Source organism: Ambystoma mexicanum, chromosome 10 (assembly GCF_040938575.1).
Source record: "Ambystoma mexicanum isolate Mex_15411 chromosome 10, UKY_AmexF1_1, whole genome shotgun sequence".
Lineage (NCBI taxonomy): Eukaryota > Metazoa > Chordata > Amphibia > Caudata > Ambystomatidae > Ambystoma > Ambystoma mexicanum.
Window position 1 is genome coordinate 1,560,893,219 of NC_090932.1, and position 20,976 is coordinate 1,560,914,194.

Below are 20,976 nucleotides of genomic sequence, written 5' to 3' on the forward strand. Positions count from 1 at the left end.
CCAAATCTCTAAGCCCACTACCAGACGCGGCTATGGCAACAAACGCTTTTTTCGTGGTCAACGCCAACAACAACAACAAAGTCAACATCAACAATACCCTGCCACCAATTACCAGACCAATAGTGGGCAGTACAGCCAAAGAGGCCAACGCTGGGGTAAAGGGAGAAATCGGGGATCCACCCCCAGAGGCTCCCAAGCCCCCAACAACTCCAAGTGACGCGAAGATTCGCGTCCCCTCCCATGCAACACCGGTCGGGGGCCGGATAACATCCTTTCTTCCTGCATGGGAGGAGATAACGTCAGACCGTTGGGTACTTTCCACCTTAGCCCACGGATACTTTATCGAATTCAACAGTTCCCCATCCTACAGACCCCCGAGGGGACGTCGCATGACACCGGAACATCTTGCCATCCTTCTCCAAGAAGTACAACAACTGCTGGAAAAAGGAGCCATAGAGGTCGTGCCTCTATCTCAGGTAACGGAAGGTATTTATTCAGTGTACTTCCTTGTACCCAAAAAGGATCTAACCATGCGCCCTGTATTAGATCTGCGGCCAGCGAACAAGTTTATCAAACCCCAAAAGTTTCGTATGGTAACCTTACAGGAAGTGATCCCACTGCTTTCTCAGGGAGATTACATGACAACATTGGACATGAAAGATGCATACTTTCATATTTTAATGTTGCCAGCGCACAGAAAATACCTCAGGTTCATGATAGAGGGCAAACACTACCAGTTCAAAGTGCTACCCTTTGGCATAGCATCAGCACCAAGGGTATTCACAAAGGTGCTGGCAGTGGCAGCGGCCCACCTGCGCAGGTTGTCCATCCCAGTTTACCCTTACCTCGACGACTGGCTCATAACAGGGGATTCTTACGAAACATGCTTCTCCAATACCCAAAAGACGGTAGACCTTTTGTTCCAGTTGGGCTTCTCCATCAACGAAAAGAAGTCCAGTTTAGACCCCAGTCAAATCAAGCAATTCCTAGGGGCTCTAATTCAAACAAGGGACGGCCTCGTCTTCCCCTCCAAAGAGAGGGTCCAAAACATGCTGTTTCAGATCCCTCAATATGTGACCGGTCGAGAGGTGACGGTACGCAAAGCAATGCGCTTGCTAGGAATGATGGCGTCGTGTATTTATTTGGTACCTCACGCGCGCCTGCGCATGCGCCCAATGCAAGAGTGGCTCAACAGCCAGTGGTGTCAGGCCAGCGGACTATGGGAGGATCTAGTTGTGGTCTCGCAAGCCTTGGTTCTCTCGCTACGGTGGTGGACAAAGGAAAACATGGAAAAAGGGAAATCCTTTGCCACACCCGCGGCGGAAGCCACTCTAACCACAGACGCATCCCTCACAGGATGGGGGGCGCACCTATCCCATCAGACTGCTCACGGAGTGTGGACTCCGAACGTAGCATCCAAACACATAAATCTACTGGAGCTACTAGCTGTGTTCAAAGCGCTAAGAGCCTTCCAGGAACACCTACAAGGCAAAACAGTAATGGTCCTTACAGACAGCACCACAGCCATGTACTACATCAACAAGCAGGGGGGCACCCACTCTCCAGGCCTGTCCAAGCTGGCCCAGAATATATGGAAGTGGGCTCTCAAACAGGACATGTTCCTACTATCACTACATGTACCCGGGGAACTCAATCTGCTGGCAGACAGACTCAGCAGAGATTTCCCCCTGCCCGAAGAGTACGAATGGCGCCTGCACGAAGACATCGTCTTCGACATCTTCACACAATGGGGATTCCCAGAAATAGACCTGTTCGCAATCCTGGAAAACTCACAATTCCTAAGTTACGCCTCCAGGTACCCCAGAACCAATCCAAGGGGAACGGTCTGTCGATGCAATGGTCAGGGAAATTTGTTTACGCTTTTCCCCCCGACTCCCCTTCTCAACAGGGTGGTGCACAAGATGCACCAGGAACAAGTAACCATGATACTAGTGGCCCCAATGTGGGCCCGGCAACCATGGTTCGCTCACTTGATGGAGATGTCTCTATCTCCCCCAGTGAGACTCCCCTGCCCGTACAACATGCTGTCTCAGGACAAGGGCAGGACTCTGCATCCATGCCCCCAGAACATGAACTTAGCAGCTTGGCTCCTGAAATCATAGAGTTCGGACATCTACAGCTCCCGCAAAGATGCATGGACATCCTCAGGGAAGCCAGAAAACCTAACACTCGCCACTGCTATTCTAGCAAGTGGAAAAGATTTGTCATCTGGTGCAGGAGTAAAGGCATCAACCCTATTGACTGCTCTCCCACACATGTTGTCCTATACCTGACCCACCTTTTGGATTCAGGTCTAGTGTTCAATTCCATTAAAGTCCACCTAGCGGCACTTTCTGCATACACCACTTCCCAACTCAAGGTGTCGTGGTGGAGGATCCCTGTTATAAAAGCCTTCATGGAGGGAGTAAAGAGAATACACCCCCCGATAGCTGACCCAGCTCCCGGATGGGACCTTAATGTGGTACTTACCAGACTCATGGGCTCTCCATTCGAACCCATGCACAAAGCATCTCTTAAACACCTCACTCTTAAGACTGCTTTTTTAATAGCTATCCCCTCCATCAGGAGAGTAAGTGAACTTCAGGCTCTTTCTATTCTAGACCCCTTCGTTACAGTTCAGAGATAAGGTGGTTCTACGCACTCACCCTAGGTTTGCCCCGAAATGTATTTCTAAATTCCACGTAAACCAATCTATAGAACTACCAACGTTCTTTCAAAATCCTTCCAATTTGGGAGAAAGGACTCTGCACACACTAGATGTACGCAGAGCGGTCATGTTCTACATGGAAAGAACCAGACCACTGAGGAAGACTAATCGGTTCTTCATCTCGGTGGCAGCAGGAAGAGAAGGAGATGCGATTTCAAAGTCCACTATTTCTAGATGGATTGTTCAATGCATCACTCTCTGCTATACTCTTGCTAAGAGAGAACTGCCCTTTAGGCCAAGAGCACACTCTACTCGAGGCACGGGGGCATCCATAGCATTCATTGCAAATGTTCCCCTTGAGTCCATCTGCAAAGCGGCTACCTGGAGTTCTGTGCACACCTTTACAAAACACTACTGTCTAGATGCACACTCTAGATCTGACTCCCAGGTGGGACAGGCAGTATTACGACACCTTTTCTCTACTGTTCCTTCTCATAACCCACCGCCAACTCCGGGTACTGCTCGCTAGTCTATGCACAGCATGTCATTCTAAGCAGATTAACAAACATCAGAAGACAATGCATTACTTACCGTAAAAGCATTTCTGATGGTTGTATCTGCTTAGATTCACATGCGCCCACCCTTCCTCCCCACTCGGATGGAAGGAACATAGACTTCCTTTATATCTCTCTCTCTTTTCTGTACTCACTCACGTCTAGAAGGCTCCCTCAGGGCAGAAAAATACAAACAGAGGGACCTCGACGCGTGAGGGATTGTGGGTACAACGCACGTCACTATAGGGATAGTGTTTCAGGCACGCCTTGTCGACGTCCCTTTTTCGACTACGAAAAACAAAATGCAATACTCCGCAGTGACCACTGGATGTCGGACCTATGCACAGCATGTGAATCTAAGCAGATACAACCATCAGAAATGCTTTTACGGTAAGTAATGCATTGTCATACGTACCGTATGCTTTGATGTAGTTCGGCTGCAGTGTTCTTTTTCTTTATGGACGTCATGGTCTTCGTTATTCGTGTTGTCCCTGGAGCAAACGTCTGAGTCTTGCCTGGCACAATCTTACAAAAATCAGGCTGAATACGAGGTATGGCTATCTGGCGCAATCAGGCTAAATGCTATTGGAGACGGGAGATATGATGGGGCCAGACAGCCTAATGGAGGACTGTGATTGCTGGTCACTATGTTCAGACCTAATCTTCACAATTCTGTCTAGATGTGATCTTTTTATGTCTCTCCATAGTGTATAGTTGGAGTTATAGTTTTCTATTACTTTTGGGCTTAGGCTGGGTTGCCCCTTTTGGGCTTTTCTGTTAATTTCTCTTTAATGTTCTTGGGTGTACTACTGTTCCCCTTTACATTTTATATAGTGAGCCAGCACACGCCACCTTATGTGGAGTGCTGGGGGATACAGTGTATCCCCTTTCTTACTTACCTGGTAACATTTTTGTTACAATTGCCAGTTTACTAAAGTGGCTGGTGGAAGTCTTAACTACTTTTATGACTTTTAGTCATCATTACTCATTCTGTTAAATCAGCCTCGGTAATGCACAGAAGGGCCTTCTTTTTTCACCATTCCTCATTTGCTTGTTGTTTCTGAGGTCTTCCCCTGCCATTCTAGGTGGGAACGACCTCAGTGGAAGGTTGTGTCTCCAGCGGAAATCCTTTGTATTCCCTGCCTAGGCTCCAGAGTGTCTGAGAGGGCAGGAAGCGAGGGAGGAGTCCATAATGCTGCAGCCCTTTGTCTTTCACCTTGTCTGAAAGGAACCAACTCCCAGTGTGGGATGGGGGGGTTGGCTGTCCTGATTGGACAGCCATACCACCCCTTTCTGTAAACTGCAGGGAGAAATTGCAGAAGTTGTGCTGTAGTTCCTGATAAATACTCTGATCCTGGAAGCTGCTGACAAGTCGACCACTGGAGCGGAAACTGAAGAGGAAGATGAAGAAAATAAACCTGTAATGATTTCCAGCAACCAGAGAGCCTGCTTTGTAACCAGATCCTGATGTAACCCTTCCTTCCAATCGACCTGGGGGTCCCGAATGCAATGGCTCCTACACAGAGGTTGGGTGCATGGTCTTCCGAAGTCCAAATCCATCTGGAAATTTGGTGGACTCTTGCTGGATCTTCTGAGACACGATTCGAATCCCTGAAGACCCTTCTTCAGAGTGCAGGACCTAGAGAGTGAAGACCATTTGACCAGTGATATTCGTTCTTCATCTGTCTGCTGTAGAAATGTGCTAGGCCGGGTCCTGTGCTGCTGCATCCTGAAAGCATCCACTCTGAAGCTCTTCTATTCTCCTAAGGTACTGTGTGGGCTTGGGTAATACTTACCTTAGGTCTGGTGTGCATCCTGTGAGGCTGAGTGGGAGATTCATGTGGGTGGGAGTTTGCCCATACCACGTGCCCAGGCCTAATGCTGGAACACGTATAGGAAGCCGTCTGTGAAGTCCCTGAACACTTTAACTAACTCTGAAAGTGAGTACTTACTTGTTAAGATCCCCTATGGAACTTTGACTTTCCTGCAACTGAACCCTATCTCAACTTGCCTATAGGTGGCACCTAGACCACTGTCGGTCCCTCTTCTGCCTTTGAGAGAACTCATGCAATAGACTAGGATAAGAATAGGATTCTGCCTTGAAAGTATAACAAGTGTAAAAGAACTTGCTTGCTAAAGAAATTAGTGTGGTAACTGTATCTCTATGAAAGAAGTTAAGTGTCATTAAGTTTATGCTTACCTTTGAGTTGCATTCTGCAGCTCTAAAAGTGTATAAACTTTGAATGGTGTTTCCCCGCTTCTAAAAAAGTAATGTCTTGTTACTGTTTTTTCATTGCTTAACAACTGAATGAGTATAAACGCTTACCAATAGGATTTACCTGCCTTAAATAACATTGTGTCTTTCTTAAAGTGTAACATTGGGAGTTGCTTCCCATGGTCTGCTTTATACCGATCTAAAACAGCCTTGGGGTTTATACCTACCTTTATGTAGCTGGAGGCGCCTTTGAAAAGTATATACGTCTTACTCACCTTGATTAGCTGCTGCTAATCTAAACTTGTAACCCTGGGTTGTGCTCCCCTGAATTGCGTTGGTGCTATTCTAAAATAGTTTTATAAAGTTCTTATTTACCTTAGAAACTGTATTATACACTTAACTAGCTATTAGATAAAAGATGTACCAAGTTATATACCAAAAGGTCAATTACTTACCTTGAAATACATTGTGTCTTCAAGTGTAAGAGAATGTTGATTTCCCTGCTTTGCTTGGTGCATTCAAAAATATTTATCAAGTGTTCATACTTATCATTGAGTAGCTTGAGGGCCACTCCAGTAAGTATGACTTGTTTTACTAGCTCTGAACCGAGTTCTAAAAGGTAATGTTGCAAGGTGTATACTTGTAACCGGGTTGGTTTATTATGTGATTTCATAATTGAGCGGCATGATTGACAGGGTCAACTATCCTTGAAATACTGATTGCATTCTAAAAGTATATCTAACCTGAATAGCATATTACTATTCTGAATGTATAACCTTGTGTTTGACTTACCTTGACTTGCTTCTTGCTCCTCTAAATAAGGTTATACCTTTGTTTGTATACAATAGGTATCCAGTTGGTTTTTATGATTGTGTTTATATGTTATAGTACTTACTTACCCAAGAAGTATCTTGGTCCACTTGTATTTAAATAAACTCTTTATTTGTACAATACATTTTGTTTGTGTTTCTTTGGACCATATGCATGCTACAATTTCTTTGTCCCAAGCTACAGCCCTCTCTCCCTCCTAAGATAGGCCTGGCTGCTCTGTCCGTCCTACCAACATTTTCAGGTGGTATAGCTTAATACTAAGAGTGGAGCTCATGTACTGTCTCAGATGTATGGTTTCATTGAAGCCCTTAGCTGGACTTTAGAAAAACTGTCATAACAAACTATCTTCCTGTATACTTAAAGTAGTACATTATTTGTGGTTGCCCTGCCCTAAATTAGAAAATGATCAGTTCTAACTTACTGAGATTGGGGGCATACGTCATGTGGGCCCAGAGAAAGAAAGACCAAAAGCCAGCATAGGCACATAGTAAAATTGACCTGTTAAAAATAATGTGCTTTCTATTGAAATGAAATCAAAAATAGCCGTACATGATCATATTAAACTCGCCACGGGGCAGTTAGTGGGATTTCATGAAACCGTAGATTGTAGTTTTTAATTTTGCATTTACGCAGACCCAAAGCGAAGTACAGCCGGCAAAAGATTTGGGATTATGTGGCAAGTACGTGGTGCCGTCTCCCTTTTTTGGTGGTCTAGTTTAGGCATTTTCTTCTTCCGCCCGCAATGTATGAATGGTTTGGTTCAAAGCAGCTTACCCTTGATAGGCCAGAACCTTCTGCTAGAGCAAGCTGTTCTCAACCAGCTCCTTTGCGTAATGAATGTAGAAAAATGACTATGTGATGATCAAAGCCCTCTTCAATAAAATCTGCTTGGAATGTCCCTGGAGACTTGGAGGCTACGGCTAAAGTTGCCTTCCGGTTTGTAATGACATGGGATGCCTATGCCAACGGAGACAGTGACTCACGATACATTTCTTTGGTCCATATGGCTGCTCCCATGAGGTTACTTTTTTATTTTAAACCCAGCCATAAAAATAATTTTGTTGGTTGATTTTCAAATGTTCCTGAGTATGTGAGAATCACAACTGAGATGTGGAATCTGGCTAGGCAGTCGGCCTTGTTGGCAAGGAATCTCGTAACTGGTTTTTAATTTGCAACACTTGTGTCTTGGTGTTTATTTCCTTCGCCAGAGCGGTTTATGGACTGCACGCTGTTTATGCTTGAAAGGTGAATATGGCCTTTCGTGATAGAAGGTACCACAGAATGCTCTCCTTCGTTGGCTGCTTCTGCATTACATATAAATCATATGATTACATTCCAGAGTAACACGTTTTCAGCATCATTTCTGATAGCAGGATCTTGTAATGGAAGTTGTTCTATGTGCACTATGAAGGTTGTACTCTGTAAGCACATATTCTGATGTGCACTTCTGTCACGGATGGCAGTCTGTGGAAGCAGAAAGAATTTTCTGAAGGTAATATGGATGGATTGCTCTGTAATTTTGTTGAGACATGTTCTAGTGTTTAACCTCCTGGGTGGAGTAGCACTATTTGCCCTCTGTGTAGTAAGGGGATGTTATGACGGAAGAACCCCCATCAGCACCTACGTTTACTTAGGAAGTAAACAAAATGTAATACTATGGTCCAACCACAAGATGGTGGAATATTCATAGCACATTATTCTAAACAGGTGCAAGCACCAGAAAGACTATTACAGGGTAAGTAACATGTGTCTTATAGCACGTGCATTAAATCACTACCAGTTTGATAATGTGTTTACTTTTATACTTGTATACAAATAAATACATTTGGCAGCAGGGAAGATGTTGGATGTGAAGAGTTATAGGAGGGTTAATGAGGTGTCATTGCAGGTACACCCACAAGGATTAGCAGTAGTATGACTGCTGATTTAATGCTAAAATGATAGAAATGTCCTTGATAACTGTAGGACGCTTCAGAGAAAGGGGGCGGGGGAAGGGTGAAGGTGTTGAAGTTGGAAGAAAAGTAGGATGCGATACCTGTGGTGGAAAGCACCAATGTCACAAGTTTGAACACTCATTTTGATAGTTGTATTATTCCATGCACCTCTTACTGACCCCAGTCCGAAAGGATCTTCTGGATGCTTATCCAATAAACGCTAAGGCTTGCGTTTTCCTTAAGTGCAAACAAACCACATGAGCTCTGAGTGACCCCATGGGATATGTACGCCACATGCCTTCTGTGAGCGTTACATTATAGGCGTCATGCCTCAAACAGATTCCAGGTTTGGTCAGGCTGTTCTTCTTTTTCTGTTTGCTTGGGCCTGGCTTGAACCTATGTTGCAGGTTTTAGTCAGACAATCTACATGGCATTTGGTTTTAAGTTAATCATAGAGAAGGGTTTACTCTTAGTTTGTAAGACAGCCTCCTTCTACTAATACATATCTTAGCTTTTCATAGAAGTCTGCTAACTGTCTGGACAAATCATTAAAGCCATGAGGGGGATAGGAGACCAGATTTAGAAGAGACAGAATCACCATCTAATATCTAGATTTGTAAAACTCTAAAGACTCCTCTCTGTTCCTTGACACGAGAGGTCACGGTAAGAAAGAGCTTAATGACCAGGATTCCTGATGATACTGGTACAAATATTTCTTTCTTCTTTGATGCCCTTTTTTTCCCTGAGTGGGAAGAAAGGCAGGGGAAAGGCAGGGGAATTTGTAATCGGTATAGAGAGAGGGAGAGAGTGAGGAGTGATTGTGGAGCGTGTATGTTAAAATCATGAGTATAAACTATCCTTTTCCTGTTTTGCCTCCCTGCTCTGTGATTTTAACGTACACTCTCCACAATCGCTCCTCACTCTCTCTATGCCAATAACAAATTCCCCTGCCCTCGATCTTCCGCTCTTCCCTGAGCCTCTCTTCACCTCCTGCCCTTTAATCTCACATATCATCTGCTCCATCCTATTCCTCATTCTCTTTACAGCCTCACACTATTTGCTGATCTGCTTCTCACATTCATTAACCTCGCATCCTATGCCTGGCTCTTCATTCTTTGAGCACCTCACATACTCTTCCCTGCTTCCCATTCTCATATTGCACATGTACCTTCCATTCTCCTCACGTGTCTCATGCTCTTCCGTGTTTCTCACCATCCTCATACCTCTCATGTTCTTTCCTGATCCTCATTCTATTTGCCCTTGCTTCTTCTCCTCACACATCTCCTGCTTGATCTTCTCTGTACACACACACACCCTTCTGCGCCACACATTCTTTCACCTTTTTTTTCTTTCTTTATTCAAGTGCGTATAGTTATTAACTTTTTACACTATCTAAAATGTCATTTGCAAGTCAATTTACACTTCATACGTTTCCAGTTGTAAAGACACCTGAGGAGAGAATTTGCAATACTATTACTCAATGCAAATCAATGTGTTAAAAAAAGAAAAAATACTTTAAAAATATTCTTTCATCACCTCTCATGCTGTTCATTGGTCTTCATTCTTTGACTTTCTCATACCTCGTGCTCTTACCTGCTTCTTTTTCTCTTCATACCGCTTATGCTCTTCTCTGCTTCTCATTTACGTCCTACCTCTCATGTTGTTCACTGATTCACATGTTCCTCACATCACTCAAGATCTTTCCCTTCTCATTATCCTCATACCCCATGCTCTTCTCTACTTCTTGTTCTCATACCTTACATGCTAGTTCACCGCTTCTCATTCCGTCATATCTCTCCTGTTATTAAACGATTCCTGTTACCCTAAAAAAACTCATGCTCTTCCCTGTTAATCATTCCCCACAAAACTCCTACTTTTCCTTCTCATTCTCAGACCTCATACTCTCCGGTGATTTTCATTCTCATACATCATGCTTTTCTCTGATTCTCATTCTCCTCATGTCTGTCATGTTCTCCCATGCTTCTCATTTGTCTCATACATTTAATGTTTATATCGGTTTCCCATTCTCCTCATACATTTCATATTACCCCAGTTTCACATTCACCTCATAACCTTTCATGCCCTTTCCTGCTCATTCTCTTCACATATTTCCCTTTTCCTCCTAACCTGCAAACCTCTCACACTCTGCCTCGCTCTTCTTTCTTTGCAAACCACTCACTCGTTCCCCTGCTTCCTTGCAGTAAAAACCAGCAATATGACTGCAAATGGTACATTCCACTGGCAGATCTCAGCTTCCAGACAGTGGACGAGTCTGAGTCTGTCATCAACATTCCACTGGTTCCCGACGAAGAGTTGGACTCCATGAAATTCAAGATCTCCCAACTGAAGAGCGATATCCAGCGTGAGAAGGTAAGCCCTCTTTATGCTTATCTTGATGGTACCTATGCGACCTAAGTGTCATTGGTGCATACATGGAGGGGTGTGGACAGTGCAGTGTGTACAGTAAAGGGTGTGAGACATACCAGGTGTGTACACTGGGAGGTCAAGGGTGCATAGTGTGTGTATATTGAGGGCTACAGACAGTTATGTTTGTACAGTAATTGCTGTTCTCCATGTTGGGTGCGTACTCTTAGGGTTGGAAGCCGTACCGATTCTGTACAATGAGAGGCATGTGCTATGTTTGGGGTATGTACACAAATGTATGTATTGGATTTGTAACATGTAGCCTTAGCTGGGAAGCAGCTAAGTACTGTTCATGGGTGACGATTAGGAAATATTTTCTTTACATGAATGGCATTGGCTAGCAGGGGCCTTAAACACGAAAATTGGCAAATAATGCCAGGATCCTGAAGCCCCCATGGTCTGCTGTTTAGCTTCCTGGAACACACTTGGGTTTACACACCTGTTTAATACATTCTGGCTAGACAATCTACACATCGTGTGTTTACAAGAAACATGGTTAAGCGAGATGCCAGTAAATTCGGACTTTGAGATTGCTATAAATCCGGCCATAAAATCGAAGCATGGTCGCCCTATGTCAGGGTTACTAACGATGGTGAGAAGAGCATCGGGTTGGCGTATTACAAATTCTGTCAACCATTCCCCCTATATTCAGGAGACGGCCATTGAAAGAGTTAGTGGACAGGAGCATACGCAAGACAGGATTGTAATACTGAACTTGTGTTGGAATCATCTACGGGCAGGAAAAATTGAGTTTATCGGCCAGATAACTGGATTTATTGATCTTCGGGTGGAATCATTAGACACGTCCAAGATACTTATTTGTGGCGACCTAAACATCGACCTAATTAAGGAAGCAAACACAGATCTAGGCATATTGGCGCAAGCATGGATAATCGAAATGGGTCTACGTAACTTCCAGATGTTGAATGGAAGCACCTGTGGTGACATACCATCTGTTCCCACATGGCATCGTGCTGATTCATCCTCTACCATAGCCTACATGTACGTGTCCGAAGCTTTTCATCCTAGGATCCATTCGCTGAGGATCTGCGAAAAAGCAAATAGTGATCATGACATGTTACTCATGAAATTTCTGATACTTGGATCAGCCCAAAGACCAAAATGGGCACACAATCTCCAGGTCGAATCAAATAGAGTTCGTTTAAGATTGGAGGAGAGTGAAGTCAACGTTGTGATGATCCAGTACTGTCAATTGAATGCAGATCCAGAATACTATCAATTATTGACACAATTCAAAACTGTAAAGGTAGGCTTAAAAAACCCTAGCATGGTTTGAGCTCATCACTTCGATCGCGAGATCCTCATCCAAAAACGAAGGATGCGTGCTGCACTTAGGAGAACTAAGTCCCTCGATGTTGCCACTCGAAAATTGGAAATAAAGGTGGTGAAGCAAAAATATAAGAACTGGTTGAAGATGTACAAAAATACCCTAGTGCAAAATGATGCGGAGCAAATGCTAGCCATATTGAAGATCAAAAATTCGAGGAACTTCTGGAGACTTATCAATAACTTTCAAGCTCCTCAAATGGCATTGCAGTCTTGCATGGTCTAAGAAGCCGCTTGGATAGCCCATTTTGAAGTCCTTTACAAAGCAGATGATCATGGAATTATCCCATTGGAAACATATTTGAAATCGTAGGCTTTGTCGTTTCCAAGAGAGGAGATTGTGACTATAATTAAGAAGGCGAAAAACTCCTGAGCGCCTGGCCCTGATGGTCTTACCAATTTTACGATCAAACAACATCCTGAGCTATGGGCATCCATATGCGTAGCTTTATTCGACAGAATAAGTAAGTGCCACAGGACCCCTAAATCCTGGAAATCTGCTGTTATTGTCCCTATATTTAAGAAGGGGGACAGAACATGCCCAAAAAATTACCGCCCAGTGGCATTATTGGATACTCTGGGGAAAATGTATGCCACAATGTTGCAGCAGAAATTGGTGGCATGGGCAATTGAGTCTAATCACGTAGACAAAAGACAATCTGGTTTTGTAAAGCAAGTGGGCTGCTCGTTAAATCTGTTAATTCTGAACCTGATGAAGATGGAGGCTATAAAGTCGAACACAAAGGTATATTTGGCCTTCATTGACTTCTCATGTGCATTCGATACCATCGACAGGCCTCTTTTGTGGCTAAAACTACAAAGTTGGAGATGTCCAGCTGACTTAGTAGCAGCAATCCGAGAACTACACTCCGAAACCTCCATAAAAATCCGGCTGGATCGGTCTGGAAATCTAACAGCCCCAATCAAAACCTATAAAGGGGTAAAACAAGGATGTCCCCTAGCTGCCGCAATATTCAGCTTATTCATATCTGATATAGGGTTAGCGATCGACTCGGTAAGTTCTTTTCCACCAAAAGTAGCTAAGTCCCATCTAAGCTGGTTGTTATACGCCGACGATTTGGTCCTGATGGACCTAACACCTGTCGGCCTTCAGAGGAAGCTGAATATGGTTGCCCAATATGTCGCATCTAACCATTTGGTGATGAACATAAAAAAATGTGAAATTCTGGTGTTAAAGAACCTGAATAATGAAGGCCGAAAAAAATCGAGTCAACTAAGATGGCACCTGGGTCAGGAGGCCATTCAGATAGCCCAGAGTGTAAAATACCTCGGCATGTTAATAAATTCATCAATCAACGATGGTCCATGGATTGCTGAAAAGAAAAGGAATTGCAAGCAACTGTCAAGTCAAGCTGTCATCATGCATCAGAAATTTGGGAAATTTTCACTAAAACCAGTGCTAGCTTTTTACCAGCAAAAAGTAATCCCAGTTTTACTATATGGTGCTGAAAACGCTTTGGGTTGCAGTCACGAAACATGGTCATCGCTGTAGCATTGTTTCTGGTCTAAGGTCCTGTCTCTCCCAAGGGGAATTCTGACATCATGTGTGAGATATGAATTTTCACTCATTTCGCTTCATGCTAGGGTATGCTGGTCTCTGGTGAGTTTGTTTCGGAAAACTCCCCAGCGCGAGCATATACCACAATTTGATATCTTTTACGATCTGACGCCAACAAATAATAGCATGGTGTCACTTTGGTCTAAAAGATGCGAAGAGATCTTGTGTGAATATGGAATTAGTCTGGACATGCTGCATAATGACCCGAACGCTGCCAAACTAAAAATCTGGCGTGCGGATTGGGACCAAACTTGCTCACAACGAGCTGGAGCTAAAATGCTGAGGGATGCCCCACTCGAAATACAGGCATTTAACGCTCCTCAACGCTACATCGAGTTGTTTCCAGATTCTCCGGCTCGAAGAGTGTTCATGATGCTGCATTTAAACGTATTTAAAACTAAAGATCGGTTGGCTTCATGGAAAAGTAACAGTCTCAAATCTAATGTGTAGACTATGCACTAAGGATAAGCAAACCCTTAAACATTTGGTGCTATTCTGCACGGCTCTTCGATCAGAAAGGACAATCCACCTGGGGCCTTGGGGCCTAAAGTACCCCTCCTTTTGTGCCGACGATTGGTGGGCCAATATGTTTCAAGGTTTGGACATGAAATTGATATTACCATTGACTCGTTTCCTAATGTTAATCGAAAATCGCCTGAATGCATTGTCGGTTGATGAGTAATGAGGATAGTGACCGGACTGTTTGATAGAGAATATGGGAGGGGTATTCCTAAAGGATGACGTTATTATGTGTTGTGTTTTGTGTTTCTGTTTGTAAACATTTTAAAGGTTTGTGATAAACCGATAAAATTAAAAAAAATATATATATTTTCTTTACGCAATTTTCTCATCTTTACCTGGACCTCCACCATATCTGCAGATGGTTTGCGTGATCCCGACTGATTTTAGTGAGTGAGGTCTTTTTCAACCTCAGTTCTGGGCTTAATTTGTTTTGGGACCCTGGTCAGTGCTTAACTAGTGCAGGGAGATTTCTGTCCCTCATGTAAATCCTTTTTGAGTAGTAGTACTACTTTCCTTATGTAGAGTACTGCAGGAAAACATTGTTTCCCCTTTATTTTCTCTTGAGTGTTACATATTCTAGAGCAGCACTTGCAGGCTGGTGGCAGTGGTACCTCCTTTTACCATATTTGGGTGCACTAGCATTCCTCCATATTTTGTTTACTGCAAGGTAGCCATTTTACCATCATGGTGGTCTAAAATGGCTAAACCCTGTGTTTTAAGCCTGGACTTTTTTGTTCTATCCTTGTTGGCCGCCTTCCTGTCCCGGGCCAAATAGGGTTTTATAAGTTCATACATTTTTGTGGCTTATTGCAAGAAGCCCAGGAAAGGCACTGTGTGGGTGAACTGGCTGAAGCTGGGTAAGGGGATGCAAGCTTCTCTCATACATTCCAGCCAGAGTGATGTCACCATTGCTGGGCTGTTGCTCAGTGAGCTGGGTATACATAATTGGACTGCCGACCCCTTGTTTGAACTTGGATCCTTCACTTGGAGGGCTGGAGTGACTTCCAGCCCAGGAGTTCCCGTATTAGGAAAGGATATGGAGCCATTCTACAGTCGCCCACCAGAGCAAAGATTCCAAAGAAGAGACCACAGGAGGGCTACTTATTGAACCACCATTGGCCAAGGCATCCACCACTGGGGTGAAGCTCTACTCTTCCACAGGGGAGTTATGTACCTGGTGCCTTCCTCCCTTAGACTAGTGGGCCTAAAAGGTCTTGTGTCTTGCTCTGCTATCTTCGTCCTCTGGTGGTACGAAGAGCCACTAAGATTGTGTCCGTCTTGCATCCTCTGGGGAGGGGATTTCGCCATTGCATGTACATCGTTTGGCCCTTGTGGCGACTCAAAGGAGGACGTGGACACTGTATTGACATTTCTGCTCCTTACATATTCAATAATACAAAAAAGGTCTAACTTTCCCTATTGCTATGTGGGTGTTCCTTGCCTATGTAAATAACTAAGGTGTTTGTCAGTCTTCAGGAAGCCGTAAACGAAAAAGTCAGCTGTCCAAAAACAAATTCTAACTGACCCTATCACTATTATAACAAAATAAGGTCAGACAAATGTCTCTCTTCTCCAGAGTGTCTTTTCTTGTAATGTTCTTCCTTTGCTCAACGTTCTTGTTAGTAAGCTAATTTTAAACAGTCTCTTGTCACCTTCTGTACATGTTCTTGCAACTCTTTCACAAGTTATTTGGGTATTCCCTTCTTTTTAGGGATTATATTCCAGGAATCCCTTTCAACTCTGTTTTATCTTTTGTTGCATGCTGATATGCCTTTTGTACTTTTGTAACATATACTTTCCTAGTTGGAATATGCTTTCCTGACAGTTCATATTCTCCCTGTCCTGGGGTGTCTTGTTTTGTATTTCTTTTCTCGTATGGGCTTCACTTGCCTTCACTTCATAAAATTCACTTTCTCTCATTCGGGTATTCACTCTCTGATTTGTCCCCCTCTTCAAATCTCCACATATGGGGTACTTTCATCTCTTCCCAGGGTATTTGTGCCCCATTCTTAATGACCTCTTTTCCAGCTTTAATAAAGGTTCTTTCTCACCATTAGTTCCATTTCATCTAATTCGTATTCAACGCCTGGTCAATTTCACTGGGATGAGTTTCTCTTGTGCAACGATTCCCCAGTGCCCTCCCGGTTCTCCCGTTCACCACAATACTTTGGAATTGGTGGTGGAACATCTATTGGGCCTACTGTCACCAGGCTCAGTGATATCCTCGTCGCAAAAAGTAGACTCTGAATCTCCTCCCTCCCCTAGCTCCTCACCTTCGTCCTCTTGCCTGGAGCCCTTCCTCTCCTTTCTTCTGGTACTCTCCTTTTTTTTGTGGAGATAAGGACGACCACAGAAGGAAGCCACCGTGCCACCAGATAAGGTGACCAAGGCCCCCCCACACCCGGGAGCGCCAAGAGGGGGAAAAAGCCCGAAGGCACAAAAAACCCCTGAGAGACCTCGGTGTCAGCTGGAGAGATGCGCAAGCGGAACACTCTTGAGACGAATGCAGGGCAAGGTGAATCAATCCCAGGAGAGATGGCGGTTAAGATCCGGAAGGGGTGAAGTCCTGAGAGGCAACTATGACCCAATACACGGGGTAACAGGCAACCAGCAAGTAGAACGTGCAAAAATAAGCAATCCAATAGGTAGGCCGGGATCTGGTACACGTGTGAGAAGTACAGAGGAAAGAAAACCACGAGAAGCAGAAAGTAGATTCAAACGAGGGCGAAGGTAGAAAGAGGAAGAGGACAGGGAGAAAGAAAACAGGAAGAGAGGTAAGGCAAGAAGAAAGGAAAGGAAGAGAGGTCCAATTAAGGAATGCAAGTGAAGAAGAACAGAACAAAGCAGGAACAAAAGATAAAGCACTGAAAAACAGAGTCGGCGGGCTGGACCGGAACAATGAACACAGGGAGCGATAGCAACAAGCGGAGTAACGGGAAGCATTGCGACGCATCCGCAACCTGGAAGAGGTGGAATAAATACTCCGGGTCGCGCCTACGTGCAACAACTAGACCGGTGATAGAAAGAACGTGACGGGTAGGCAGCCACGGCGCAACGGAAGACGATCATCTTCCGCACCGCCAGCGGCTCCACAAGCACCACCCGCCTTGCGGCATGACACCTGCGTTCACTCGGGTTGTCTTTCGGTTTCTCCACTTCTCCAGCAGGGGGTCTGGCATGTATTCACATGCTCGTGAATATTCCCCGTCGTCAGGCTGGGAATCCTCGGTAAAGAAAAAATCAGTATCAGTTTCGTTTCTGATCTGTCTTTCTCAGTAGTAACCAATCACTGGTCTCTGGGTCATACTGCCCCCAGCCAATGACTGCCCTCTCCCTAAGCCCCGCCTCTGGCAGCCATCTTCAGATTTTTACTGCACGCTCAAGTGTTGGGAGTCTTCGTGTTTAGCTCTCAAGCTTTTGCTGCGTTTTTGCGCTTTTTCAAAGAGAATTTCAAATTTTTCGGTCAAATAGAGCCACAAGCTCCACCGTCTCTACATCAGATTAACGGGGATCCGTGTCAGATTTTTTTCTACGCCCCTCAAGGGTGAAGATTTTGTCGAGTTACGCTTCTTGGAGGATTCCAGAAGTTTCTGCGGCCTACCCCAACATGGCCCAGGAGAAAGGAAGCTCGACGCCCGGAAAGCTATTCAGGGTCTGCCCTGAATGCCAGCTACAGAATGTGTTCAAGGAGGCCGCGCATTCGAAATGTCTCTACTGCCTTCATGAGGACAAAACGCATGTGGAGAAGGACTGTGCGTTTTGCAGGAACATGTCGGAACGGACCATCAGGGACCGACACCTTCGTCTCTCCAACCGGCTGGAAGGAAGGAGTCTTTTAGGTGAGAAGAAGAAGAAGTCCGATGCGGTCTTCTAAGTCCTGTGAGGGCGCCCCGGTGACAGGGGCCCAACAGAAGGCAAAGCACCGCGAGTCGGCGGGCACCGGGAGCGCCGAACGGTCGGGCTCTTCGGCTGCCAGGCAGGGCGCGCCTTCCCCGGCACCATCAACCACGAGCCAACGCTCTGGTTCGGGGAAGAGGAAATCCGAGAACCCGGGTAAGCCTCTGGAGAGGCCCCGGTCGATCTCGAAGGATTCGGCCGAGGGGGAGCGAGGCGGTGACCCTCCACCCAATGTGGAGGCCTCAAGCGCGCCTAAGGCGGTGAAGGCCTTGATTCACCCGGCCAAGGCCTCTATCGAGGGAGTCGCGGCGGCCCTGGTGCAGCCTGTGGAGGCTACACCAGTGGAGGCGACCTCGGGGCCCAGAATCTCCCTGCCTCCGCCGAGGGAAGCCTCTTTCAGACCCATCAAAAAGACCCCCGTGAAGACCCTGGCGGAAAAAGAGGGGGTGGGGGCCGGTGGCCTTTGTGGACACAGACACAACATCCGAAGAGGAGCTGGCAGAAGTCCTAGAGGGCCTCGACAAGGGTGTCGAAGAGGCCCGTCCCCACGTGAGGGAACCCGACGAGGGTGACGATGAGTGCGACGGCAGCACCGGCGAGGGTCCTAGTCAGCCGTCACTTCCGGAGCCGCATGATAACTCGGCGGCCATTTTGTTGGCAATACAATCCTTATGTTCAGAGAGAAGGACGAGATTGCCCTTACCACTGACAGAGGACCGGGTACCAGGTCCGACGGAGGAACCAGAGCCAGTCCCGGCGGGAAGCCCCCCGAACAAGAGAAGACGGATCCACCCAGCCCCGCCTTCTCAGCCCTCACGGCCTGTTCGGCCTTTACCCACGTCCCCGTCCCTGGGGATGACACAGGAACAGACACGGCCACGACGGGTACCGACGACGACGACGGCGGTGACGACGGGACGGAGCTCCCATCACCAGCCCGGGCCTCTCCGTCCGATGAGATCGGATCTTTCCATGCCATGATCGCCAGGGCATCCAAGCTTTTTCAGCTCTGCCCCGAAGAGAAGGAAGGTTTCCTTTACCAACGGCGCGAGGCCAGGAGGAAGTCAGTCCTCGCCGTTCCTCTGCTGGATGACATCTGGGAGGAGGGTCTCACCCTTCTCAAGAACCCGTCTACGCCGCCTGCCAAGAAGGATCGGCACGAGAAGAAGTACCGGGTCCCCGACGCGGCCCCTTTGTGCCTTAGGGCACAACCTACCCCGGACTTGGTCGTCTCAGCGGCGGCCAAGAAGAAAGCGGACGGTGAAGGGAAGAAGCTGGACGCAATGGGATGACGAGTTATCTCATCGGTGGCAACATCGATTAAGGCGGCCAACACCCTCGCGATCGTGGCCCGCTACGACAGGGAGTTATGGTACAAGATCGCCCCCCTGTTGGACTTCCTACCGGATGACAAGAGGGCCGAGGCCCTGGAGATCTTGCAAGAAGGCGAAGTGGCGTCGGACCACGCCATTACGGTGGCAACGGACATTGCCGACACCGGTTTCCGCCAGCTAGGCAATGGCGTTTGCCTTAGACAACGAGGTTGGCTCAAGGCAACGGATTTCCGTCGGGATGTACAAGCCAAGGTGCTGGACATGCCGTTCGACGGGAACAACCTGTTTGGGAAAACGGTGGATGAGTCCCTCCAAGCCATCAAGGCGGACACAGAGACTGCTGGGGCCCTAGGCGTTCTCCGGCAACGGAGGCCGTCCTTTCGGAGCTCCGGAGGCAAGCAGGGTGCCTCCAAGGGATTCGGCGGTGGCTCCTCTACGTACCGCCAAGCGGCCCGCTCCTTGTCGCAGGAAGCCTATAGAAGCCTATAGAGGACGAGGCAAGTCGGGGAGGGGGGGGGACCGCCGTCGTCGCCAGGAAGGCCAAGGCGGCTAGGCGTCCGCCAAGCAGGATTGAACGGACAGCGGGGTCGGGCCTCACCAAAGCACCCCAGTGGGAGGCCGGCTGGCGAAGTTCGTCAGCGTGTGGGAGTCCATCTCCACCGACCATTGGGTGCTGGGCGCCCTGGCCCAGGGGCACGCCCTCGAATTTCAAAAAAAGTGCCCCCGCATTCCACCTGTGGTCAGGAAGGAAAATCACGTCCCTCAACTACTTTTGGAGGTGAGGCCGTTGCTCAGAAAAGGTGCCATCGAGCTCATCCCGAAGAGGCTCAGGGGCTCCGGAGTATACTCAAGGTACTTCCTAGTAAAAAAGAAGACGGGAGGATGGCACCCCATCCTGGACCTGCGACGGCTGAACACGTACATCAAGGCACAGAAGTTCCGGATGGTCACCCTCCAGCACGTACTGGGACAACTGGAGGAGGGGGATTTCCTGTCGTCGTTGGATTTGGAGGATGCATACTTCCACATCCCCATTCTGAAGGGTCACCGAAAGTTCCTCAGGTTCGTGGTCCAAGGACGGCCCTACCAGTTCAAGGCCCTCCCGTTCGGATTGAAGTCGGCACCCAGGGTGTTCACCAAGTGCATCGCACCGGTGGCGGCGCGGCTGCGCCTGCAGGGGATCCACGTCTACCCCTACCTGGATGACTGGCTCATCCGAGCAAGGACAAGGGAGCTCGCCGTGGATCACACAGCAAAGACCGTCCAGCTGCTCTCGGACCTGGGATTTTCCATCAACTTTCCCAAATCCCACCTGGTCCCGTCACAAGTCGCACTGTTTCTGGGAGCAAAGCTCGACACAGTGGCGCGCCTGGCCTCACCGTGGGAAGAAAGGACAAAGGCCATCCTGGGCAACGTGCAGCGCCTGCTGGCCATGGACGCGGCCAGGGTGAGGTCCATGAAGTCCCTCCTCGGGATGATGTCCTCCTGCATATTTCTCGTGCGCCTGTGCAGGCTTTGGATGCTCCCACTGCAAGAGTTCCTCGACTCCTGCTGGATCCAAACGACGGGCAGCTTCGAGGACAGGATTCCCCTCGACGAGACCTTCCGACGAGCGATCCGGTGGTGGGGCACCCGCGCTCATCTGACGGCGGGCACAGACTTTCAGACCCC

At 47.0% G+C, this 20,976-nt stretch overlaps 1 protein-coding gene across 2 annotated transcripts in view; it reads left to right on the top strand.

The window, feature by feature from the left end:
* Window positions 1-20,976, top strand: part of BCR (BCR activator of RhoGEF and GTPase) — a 684,728-nt gene that overhangs the window by 444,075 nt on the left and 219,677 nt on the right. For both annotated transcript variants that reach the window (XM_069619855.1, XM_069619856.1), the window contains exon 10: window positions 10,404-10,572. In XM_069619855.1, the coding sequence (XP_069475956.1) occupies window positions 10,404-10,572 (169 nt within the window). The remainder of the gene's footprint in view (window positions 1-10,403; window positions 10,573-20,976) is intronic.